We start from the raw sequence: 11362 nt of genomic DNA, 5'->3' as shown, positions 1-11362 counted from the left end.
ATTTTTTGTAAATCACTTTTGATGGGGTTAGAAGTTTTGGAATAGGCTGATTTTTTGTGAGGATGATCTCTATGGTGAAGAGATCATCCTCACAAATAATCAGCTCATTTTGAAACTTCTAACCCTAGTTTACAAGTTGACGAATCGTGGACCGTCCAATTTTTGTAAATCACTTTTGATGGGGTTAGAAATTTTGGAATAGGCTGATTTTTGGTGAGGATGATCTCCTCATCATAGAGATCATCCTCACAAAAAATCAGCTCATTCCAAAGCTTCTAACCCATATTTTGAAAAATGTTTGGCACCAAACTTGGCAAACTTTAGGGCTGCTGAACCGTCCCCATATATATATATATATATATATATATATATATGTGTGTGTGTGTGTGTGTGTGTGTAAAACTTAGGGTGCTGAACATTTCCCTATATATATATACACAGAAAAAGGTTGCATGGACTAGGGGATCATGTAGACTATGGACCGAGGTCCACATTTGGGCCCTGTGGATTGCCCTATTTGTCCATATAACAACTCAGCCCTCTTCTTTGTGATCTGGATTGGGTTTTTTAAAAAAAGGTATTTTTTGGAGTCATATCTTAAGTTTAAAAATGGACAGTCTAATGAACTCCTACACTTAAAATTTATATCCAGTGGTGAAAAAAATCTTTATTTTTTTCAATTATATTTATTGGTAGTTCATAAGATTTCATGCTTTACATACATGTGGCACCCGATGGTGTATTTGAGTGCGCTTGTTAGCATGTGATTCATAAAGATTGATAGGTACAAAGTTAGTGGTTAACAAATAAAGTTGGATTCAAAGGAGATTTGAACTTAGGACATGGGAACAACACTCTCTATGTCTTATCATTTATAAAAATTATTTTTAATTTTAAATTAATTCGATGTTATCCTTATTTCATAGACTTTTGCCAAAAAAAAATTTAAAGTTTTCTCTTGCGGAATTATTCTTGAACCCCAACTCTGTCACTTGATTGGATCAAATCTGTTTTGATATACAAAATATAAATGAACATATATTTAAAATCGAATATGTTAGATAATTAATATACTTTCTCACATTATATTGTATTAGACTCCTTGTGCATGGGGACATAGTTGACTCAGAACCAATAGGATATCCAATTGGTTGGATTCTTATTTAAACATGTCAGATTTTGGATCTAATAGATCCATTGGTAGCCCTGGATATTATCCAATATCCGAGCATGATAAAATAAAGTAATAAACTGAAAATGTTGGCAGATTTTTTAGCAAATGGTTTCATATCCTAATGTGTCATTGAAGGGTGAGTTGTGCTGGGGTGAGTGCGTATGACACTACATTTCACACTGCTTTGCACACAAAATCATTGATGGTTTTCACTAATAGCCCAAGGGAAAGCATCTATGGTTATGGTTATGTGCACACATCCACGTCAGAGCAGTGTGAAACACAGTGTCGTGTACAGTCACTGAAGCATTTTGGATGAAGGATTGATTGGACAAGTCCTAGTTTGAAGCAAAGCCTGGACAGATTGATACATAAACATTGTTAAAGTTTTGTAATTATTACTTTATATTTAGCTTTTTTCTCCCCCAAGCTCCTATCTATTCCCAACTCTAAGAGTTAAGACTAACAAGGGGATTTCTCTTTACGAGTGACTGGTTGCAGATCACCTAGTACTGATTGCACTCCATCACTTAAAAGAGTTCATCTTGCACTCTAAAAAAAAATGTTGCATTAAGTTTTCCTTCCAATCCAGTCTTAAGTAAGGGAGCCAATCCTTCGTAGTACTTCATTCCTGTAGTTCCATGTAGTGTGGCTAAACAGTTGACAGAGTATCACTTGGTAAAGACATTAAAATCTGTTCGTCCAAACATTGGAGTTCACTAACCACTCATTTTCAAAACCATAGATCAAGTTGAAAATGATTTTTTTTTTTTAACAAATCAGATTTAAGTCGTGATTATAACATGGCTGATTTGTTAGATTTTAATTTTCGATGAGGCCTCACCAATTTTGGAAGAGCACTCCCCTTAAGTAGTAGGGAAGTACTCTTTACCCCCACATTTACTCAAATCCCCCACTTGAGGATTTAAAGAGATTCTTGTCTCCCAAATTGCCCCCTCCCCAAATTCTAAAATTGTGTTGACAGTAAACAAAAAGTGGTGAATCCACTAAATAAAAAGCATCAAATTCGACAATAAATATAAAGTGGTGAACTCGATAATAAATAAAAAGCATTGAATTTGTCAATAATGAAGGATCATTTAAAAAAGAAAAGTTAACTAAATATCCTGCCAAGCTACCATCGAAAATTTAGTGTCTATTCAGAAAGAAATCCCTCCATGAGAGTCCTTTAAGTAATTTTCCTATTTTTTAAGAATGGAGCGCAATTGCAACATGATTCTCTTGATCTGCAAGTAGTAAATCCCAATAAGATATAAGATCCCAATTATGTTTCTTGGAGATATATATTTCTCCTTAGTGAGGAGTGACTTTGAAGCGGCCAGGCCCTTCAAAATTTTGGAGGAATCCTCCTCGCTAGCTACAAGACATGTGACATTTTGTATTTATTTCATGCCCCTACATTTTCATTAAGATTTGGAATACTTCCTTGGAAATGCCACATGTAATTCAAAGAAAAAGATTCTACTGAAATTTTGAAATGGGATGGCTGCTTTAAAGTTTTTCCCTCTCTAATCCTTATTCCTAGTTAAACAGATAAGAAACAGAGCAGAGTCTATCCTTGTGCATGATTCTCAACAGTCAGATATTGAAGGAGATATTTAAGGATAAGTCTGTTGTAACAATAATAGTTTGAATAGATCTTTGAACTGCTTATCTGATAAGTCTGTTATGTAGATCTCTATGTAATCTTTTTGTTTTGTTATTTTTGAAATTCTATCTATCATGTAAACTACTATAAATACTAATGAAATTCTTCTATCTGGTATTCTATTGAAACCAGATCAGTTCATCTATTTCTGACTTGGTATCAGAGCCTTTACTTGGCTAACCCCCCCACCTTTTGATCCTATGGCTTCCAAAGACTCCGCTGCAACATTCTCCTTACCTAACATCACTCCCTTGGTATCTGTCAAATTGGATGGCACCAATTACCTCAATTGGACCACTCAATTCCTCCCTCTCCTTCGAAGTCATGATCTCTTAGGAATTGTGGATGGCTCTGAGTCCTGCCCAATCAAGTTTGTCACTGATGATGAAGGCAAACCCACTTCTGTCATTACTTCTGATTATTTGATATGGCAGAAAAAGGACCAGTTCATATTGGCATGAATCAATGCCACTCTCACAGAGAAAATTCTGTCCATTGTTTATGGACTCACCACCTCTCAACAAGTCTGGAACACTTTGGCAAATCGATTTGCACCTAATTCTCATTCTAGAATATCTCACCTCAAGAGGCAGCTCCAAATGTTGAATCAGTCCAACAAATCATGTACAGATTACCTCCTTACTGCCAAAAGTTGGTCTGACCAACTTGCAGCAGTGGGAAAACCTGTTGATGAAGATGATTTGATCTCCTATGTTGTGGGAGGACTGAATCCAGCATATCACCCTTTTATTACATCTCTGAATTTTGCAACCCGAAATTCCTCAATCACTTTTGATGACTTCCAAACAGAACTGCTCAATTATGAGCAACTCCTTGAGCTCCAACACAAATCTGTCCCACCTGACACCCATAACATTGCCTTTTTCACCCAAAAATCCAAACAACACTACAACAACAGAAAACCTAAGCAATATCCCTCCAATAAACCCCCTGGACCCAGAAACCAACCTCATTCCTTTCCTGCACAGCAGACAAGCAAGCCTCCTCCCCCCAACACCCTCTTTTCCAACACCAAACCTCCATGTCAGATTTGTGGAAAAAATAACCACCAAGCACTTGATTGTTACCATCGCATGGATTTCTCATACCAAGGGAGACACCCCCCTGCTCAACTCGCTGCTATGGCTGCCCACACACATGTGCAACAGGAGGATGAACCATCTTGGTTCTTAGATAGCAGTGCCAACAGTCATGTCACCTCTGCCTTGGAAAATCTCACTATTCAACAGCAACCGTATCAAGGCCCTGCTCAAGTTACTGTGGGCAATGGTGGAGGTTTGGACATACAGCATATTGGTTCCTCAATTCTCAACACTTCACAAAGTTCTTTACTGCTGTCCAATATATTACATTGTCCTAATGCCTCATCTAATCTTCTTTCTATTCAAAAACTGCGTCAAGATAACAATTGCTACTTTATCCTAACTGCATCATATTTTGTTGTGAAGGATATGCAGACCAACAAGGTGCTCCTCCAAGGTCCGAGTAAAGCAGGTCTTTATCCTGTCCAATTTCAGCAATTTCCATTCAATAAAATGCAGAGAACATCCTCATTCACTGCTTTGCTAGGAATTACAGCCCCTCTTCAAACTTGGCATTCACGATTAGGCCATCCATCAGAATCTGTCCTCCAGCAGCTCACTTCTAGCTCCTTAATTTCTGTTTCTAGCATTCACAAGTTCAAGCATGTTTGTGAATTTTGTCAAATGGCTAAAAGCCATAAACTTCCCTTCTCCGTCTCTACTCATCACTCCAGTCACCCTCTAGAACTTATCCATTCTGATGTGTGGACTTCTCCTGTAATGTCAATTAGTGGTTGTAAATACTATGTTCTTTTTATAGATGATTATTCTCGGTTTTCTTGGTTATTTCCTCTCAAGCAAAAATCTGATGTTTCCTTATCCTTCATTAAATTTAAATGCTTGGTTGAGAATCTCTTCTCATTTAAAATCAAACAATTGCAAACCGACAATGGAAGAGAATATCTCTCTCATTCTTTTCAATCATTTCTAGCAACAAGTGGCATTTTACATCGCCTAACATGCCCATACACCTCTGAACAAAATGGAATTTCTGAAAGGAAACATAGACATCTCACAGAGACGGGTCTAAGTCTCTTAGCTCAGTCTCACTTGCCTCCTACACATTGGGTTGATGCTTTTTTAACTGCAACATATCTTGTTAATCGCATGCCAACACCTGTCATTGCCAATCAATCCCCATACTTTCGTTTATTTCAAAAACAACCAGACTACTCCCTCCTTAGAACATTTGGGTGTGCCTGCTATCCCCTCTTAAGACCTTACTCTCCTCATAAGCTAGCATACCGCAGCAAAAAGTGCATCTTTCTTGGCTATGCTACAAACCAAAAAGGCTATAGGTGTTTTGATATCAACTCTGGCAGGATATACATCTCTCGGCATGTTGTGTTTGATGAACATACATTTCCTGCTGCCTATCTCAATCAGAAGTCTACTCCTACCACTACCTCACCTATCATCTTCCCTCCCATGCTTGACTTCTCTCCACCTGCTACTACTCACACCTTGGACGACACTTTGGTGGACTCTGCTACTCCTGCATCAACAGGTATGTCCCCCTCCTCCTTACCATCTATTACTTCTCCATTACATTCAGCAACTGAGCTTTCTGTAGGTCTGGACCTCTCTGATGCAAATCCATCTCTTGACCAGTCAGATATTGCCCCAACCATTCATGACCCATCCACCAGCATTACCTTACCTGCTGCCCATCCCCCCTCTAGTAAAATGGTCACTCGTTCTCAAACCAACTCCCACAAACCCAAACAATTTCTTGACTACCATTTATACTCTTCCACCAATCATCCCCTGCAGGCCTTATCCTCCACACTCCCATTTGAGCCTAGAACCTACAAACAAGCCTCCAAGGACTCTAATTGGACAGCAGCTATGCAACTTGAATTTGATGCCCTTCTTGCAAACAAAACTTGGACTTTGTGTCCTAGACCTCCCAACAAACATATCATTCGAAATAAGTGGGTTTTCAAACTCAAGCAGAGGGCGGATGGAACCATTGAAAGGTATAAAGCCCGACTAGTAGCCAAAGGCTTTGATCAAGAGCATGGAGTTGATTACTATGAGACATTCAGTCCCGTTATTAAGCTTGCCACCATTCGGTTAATTCTTGCATTGGCAGTTCATCACAATTGGGTGATACAACAACTTGACATATCTAATGCCTTCTTGCATGGTCACCTTGAGGAAGAAGTTTACATGGAACAACCAAAAGGGTTTGAAAACCCTATGCTTCCAACTCATGTGTGCCGCCTACACAAGTCCCTTTATGGCTTGAAACAAGCTCCAAGGGCTTGGTTCAGGCTCCTTTTCCAAAGCTTACTTGATCTTGGCTTTACTGGTTCTCATGTGGATACTTCTCTATTTTATTTACAACACCCTACTGTCACCATATTTATTCTCATCTATGTTGATGATATTTTAGTTGTGAGCAACTCCCCTCATGTAGTGAAGGAACTTCTTCATCAATTGAGCCGTGACTTTGCAATGAAAGATTTGGGACCACTATCTTACTTTCTGGGCATCCAGGTTCATCGTACCTCAGACCAACTTCATCTTCATCAAAGTAAGTACATTCTTGACTTGCTTGAAGACACTAAAATGGTTGGTGCCAAACCAGTCTCAACACCATGTCTATCGGGTAGCAAGATGTCTAAACATGCAGGTGATCCTCTCCCAGATCCATCCATATACAGGCACATCGTGGGAGCCTTACAATATTGCACCCTAACTCGCCCAGACATTGCTTATAGTGTCAATCAATTATGTCAATTCCTCCATTGTCCTACCACAGTCCATCTCACAGCTGCCAAAAGAGTGCTTAGATACCTCAAAGGTACAATTGAACATGGCCTCCATTACACAAAAGGATCTCTAGCACTTCATGCGTTCTGTGACTCAGATTGGGCTAGGAGTCCCGATGACCGCAAGTCCACAACAAGTTATTGCATCTTCCTAGGTCCATGCCTCATTTCTTGGATGGCAAAGAAACAACCAGTCATAGCAAGATCAAGCACCGAGGCAGAATACAGGTCAATGGCCCTCACTGTCACAGAGTTATATTGGGTGCGCATGTTATTCAAAGAACTTGGTCTTCCACTCAATTCCCCTCCTTGCCTATGGGTTGACAACCTTGGTGCGCTATCATTATCCTCCAATCCAGTGTTTCATGCTCGCACAAAACATATCGAGGTAGATTATCATTTTATAAGGGAGAAAATCTTTAATAGAGACATCCTTGCTCGATATATTCCTACACACTCACAACCTTCAGACATATTCACTAAGGGACTGACAACATCCAGATTTTCCTTTCTTCGTAGCAAGCTTATGGTTCAACCTCTCACCATTAGCTTGCGGGGGCCAGTTAAACAGATAAGAAACAGAGCAGAGTCTATCCTTGTGCATGATTCTCAACAGTCAGATATTGAAGGAGATATTTAAGGATAAGTCTGTTGTAACAATAATAGTTTGAATAGATCTTTGAACTGCTTATCTGATAAGTCTGTTATGTAGATCTTTATGTAATCTTTCTGTTTTGTTATTTTTGAAATTCTATCTATCATGTAAACTACTATAAATACTAATGAAATTCTTCTATCTGGTATTCTATTGAAACCAGATCAGTTCATCTATTTCTAACTTTCCTGATTTTCTAATTCAAAAATCTTCACTCGTTCAACACTTGGCTGATGTGGACATGGAACCAGGGCGGATTTAGAGTGGGGTCACTTGCCCCCACAAGAATTTTCAAATCCCATGGATTAATGTGCTACTATGACCGATTTTAATGACCGATAAAGAAATCTGTCACTATTGTCCCCCATAAAAAAAATTTCACTCTTAACTGCTCTCACAACTATTTATTTTTACACTTAAGTGTCCCTCGCAAAATCTTTTCTACTCTTGGCTGCTCCCACATGAACAAAATCCTGACTCCACCTCAGCACGGAACCATAGGTCTTTTTTCTTTTTTTATGCACCAGGAAAAGAATCTAAGGCAATCTAAGGCTCCGTGCCCTTGCCACATCAATCGAGTTATGAGCGAGTGAAGATTTTCCATTATTATTCTAGTCTTTACTGTGTGATTATCTCTAGAGTCGTGATGAATGCATGTGAGTTTTTGTTTATAGGTGGCTGACGTGGCAAGAGCATAGAACCATCGATCTTTTTCTTCGTGATACACAGAAAAAAGATGTGCAGTTCTGTGCCCTACCAAAAACCACGTGCAGTCATCGTTATTCTCATAAGTAGTTGAAGGAGGTCGGTGGACGGTTGTTGAAGATGTTATTGAGCACTGTTTGTGTGCAGAGAACCATTGTTTTTCGGAAGTGTATACAGTCGTATCTGAGAAAAAAAAAATATATATATTTATATGGTTTTTGCAAACGAATTAAGTACACTCTAACTCGGCCGAATCGAATGGTTTTCGACTAGATGAAAATTCTGAGTCGAGTTTTTAAAAGTATGGTCAACTTATCTGACTTTAATAATGTGAAGGAGGTAGACCCTTAGATAGAGACGTACATTAACTGTTATCTGTTCATGCAGTTATTGCGTAGACTAAAAGACGTCCATCAACCGTTTTATCTGTTCATGCAGTTATTGCGCTCTCTAATTCTCGCAACTACTCCAACGCAGACAAACCATAAATAACAAGTTGCTTCGTCTACCATCCATACGCATTCTAGCAAATAAATCATGGCGAGCTCGAGCAAACTAAAAAGCGCCGCCATAATGGAGCAGATGAAACTCTACCTTGCAACCGATGCTGGTAAAGAACTTACAAAGAAGATCGGCTTCGTTTACAGGTTCAACATCGCTCCCAAGGTCTCTCTCTCTCTCTCTCTTTCTCTCTCTTTCTGTGTGTGTGTGTGTGTGTGGAAACCCTAACCCTAGTTTTCTGCTTCTCAAAACAGAAAATCGGAGTAGATGAGGAGATTTATATCATCGACTTCAAGAAAGGAGATGTTATCAATGGTCAGGGCTTCTTCTGATTGCTTTGCTTCTTTTCATTTTTTTCTAATTTAATTGGTCCAACTGAAGAAAGTTCACTTAAAAAAAAAAAAAAGACCGTTTAGTTGCAAATCATCTATTACCAATTGCACTCCATCACATAAAAAAAATTCCTGTTTACACTAATGATTGCACTCCAAAAAAAAAAAAAAAGAGTATTGCACTCCATTATCATTGTCAACTTCTTCTTCCTAATCATCTCCTTTTATTGATTTTTGATGCTAAGATCTCACATGATTATGATTTACAATAAATCAGAGAAAATAGACACAGAGAATGATGAAATGAGTTAAGGGAGACCGTAAAAACTTCTCCAATGATTGGTGAGGTGCAACTAATAAGGTTAATGTAGATATTAAAAATAAAAATAAAAAGTAAGCATTTTTTAGATTGGTGTGCAACCAACTACTTTTGATGTGCAAGTAGTCAATTCCAAAAAAGAAAATTGTCTTTAAATTAGTTAGGTGAATTACCATTTCGTGAGCTGAAAATGAGTTATTTACGACTCCGGCTCATTGTTCATTTTTAATCACCAAAACGTGAACAAATACGTTTTCGTTAAAAAAAATAAAATTAGAAAGAAGTGACTATTTCACATGTTTAAAATGAAATTATCACTTTAAACCTGCAAAATAGTAACGTTAAAAACCTCCAAATTCATTATTGTTCACGTTTTAGTAATTAAAATGAACAGTTATCCGGAATCCTAAATTCGTCAAAAGTTGATCACTTTTTCATAAATATCTCTAATTAGTATAGTCTTTGTTTCTACTTTGTTCTATATCAATTAAATCGAAGCAATCGAATAATTCTCCAAATTATAATTCTTCATTGTCTATGTATCTACCATGCTTGTACAATTTAGGTTCGTCGTATGAAGGGAATCCTGATGTCACCTTTTCCTTCACGGATGAAGATTTTATTAAGATTTTGAATGGGAAGATGAACCCACAGATGGCTTTCATGAGGTACAGTACATGCGTACGAAACTTTATGGGTTTTTGATTGATTTTGATTTGTTTTATGTGGATTTTGTTGAGTGATTATTCTTTTAATGTATGCAGGGGAGCAATCAAGCTCAAGGGTAGTCTCGGGGCAGCTCAGAAGTTCTCTCTTGATATGTTTCCAAAACCTTCAAAGCTGTGAGCTTGCCAACCCATAAAACAGTATTTTTAGAACCTGAAATTAAAAAAAAAAAAAACTAAAAATGGTGTAAATCTTCTTCATCAAAACTGGAAAGAATTTGTGTTGAAATGAGGAGATGAGAGAGAATTGTGATCTCTTGGAAGATTACATTAAATAAAGGAACATAAATAAATGAAGGAAATTTTACTATATTGCATCATAATCTAATATTCCATAGGACGTCCAGCATTAATCACATCTTCCTTCAAATAAGAATTAAAAGTGTATTAATACTTGAATGGGTGATGCTACGTGAAAGAATTTGTGTTGATCTGATTCTAATTATTGATTGTTAGAACTAGATTATGGAAACTAATTTCAGAATGAGTCCCGCTGAGTTGACCTTAGGAGTTACTACGATTTTTACATTTTTGACGTGAGGTGCACACATAACGGTAGATGTGTTTCCTCGAGACATAAGTAAAGAGCATCTACGGTTATGTGCGCACCTCAACATCAAAAATGTAAAAAAATCACAGTAAATCCAATGTCAACTGAAGAGTTTCAGTTGGCTACTCTGTTTTTGAAAATTCATTTTACAGTTCAAAATTTAAATCCCGATAAAGTAAGATGGTTACGGTAGTACATTTTCTATTCCTATGTTATCTGGGGGGTCGTGGTTGGTCACTCTAAAACGAACCCGATTTGTAAGGGTAGTTAGAGATAATTTGTTTCTAAGTTTACTTTGGTTTCCTAAATCGGTCTGCTAGCTTGGTTTGCTTGTGCTTATATATACTTCAAGTATACAAATTATAAGTATAATTATAATGTTAAAAAATTCTAATTTAAATATAAATAAATTAATAAAGTAATCCAAATTATAAATATAAACAATGAAAAAAATATAATGAATTGGTTTGGTTCACCGAACCAATTAAAAAATTATTTGATTCGCTGAAGTTTTGGGTTCTCCGAACTCAATGCTTTAGATTGCAAAACCCAGTCAAAATTTCGGTAGGTTCGTGGTTCACTTGATTTTACAAATCCAATACCAACTGAACTGCAAACTGATTTGTTTCATTCCGGTTCATGGTTTGGACTAGTAGCAACAAATCAGGTAACATAGGTCTATTCCAAATCCAGAAAAAGGCGAATGGTTACATTAGGTTGACAGTCTCGGTAAAATATGGAGTTATACATAGCGGATATGAACACACTTGCAATGAATGGTGATGATATGGGGAAAAGACTTCGAATCCAATTAGGGAACTGTTACTAATGGCATTCTCAGTGCCAATTCAC

The 11362-nt window shown here is 37.5% G+C and overlaps 1 protein-coding gene across 1 annotated transcript; it reads left to right on the top strand.

Annotated features, from left to right (window-relative positions):
- The first annotated feature begins 8566 nt into the window (after window positions 1-8566).
- LOC147403767 (sterol carrier protein 2-like) lies at window positions 8567-10195 on the top strand. The gene is made up of 4 exons (XM_086439486.1): window positions 8567-8749; window positions 8839-8899; window positions 9801-9903; window positions 10000-10195. The coding sequence occupies exons 1-4, from the start codon at window positions 8621-8623 to the stop codon at window positions 10079-10081; spliced, it is 375 nt and encodes a 124-aa protein (XP_086295612.1). The 5' UTR covers window positions 8567-8620; the 3' UTR covers window positions 10082-10195.
- Window positions 10196-11362: the final 1167 nt, after the last annotated feature.

The sequence above is a fragment of the Akebia trifoliata genome, chromosome 4 (assembly GCF_017979445.1).
Source record: "Akebia trifoliata isolate Shusen 1 chromosome 4, ASM1797944v1, whole genome shotgun sequence".
Taxonomy (NCBI): domain Eukaryota; kingdom Viridiplantae; phylum Streptophyta; class Magnoliopsida; order Ranunculales; family Lardizabalaceae; genus Akebia; species Akebia trifoliata.
This window is presented reverse-complemented; position numbering and strand designations above follow the sequence as displayed.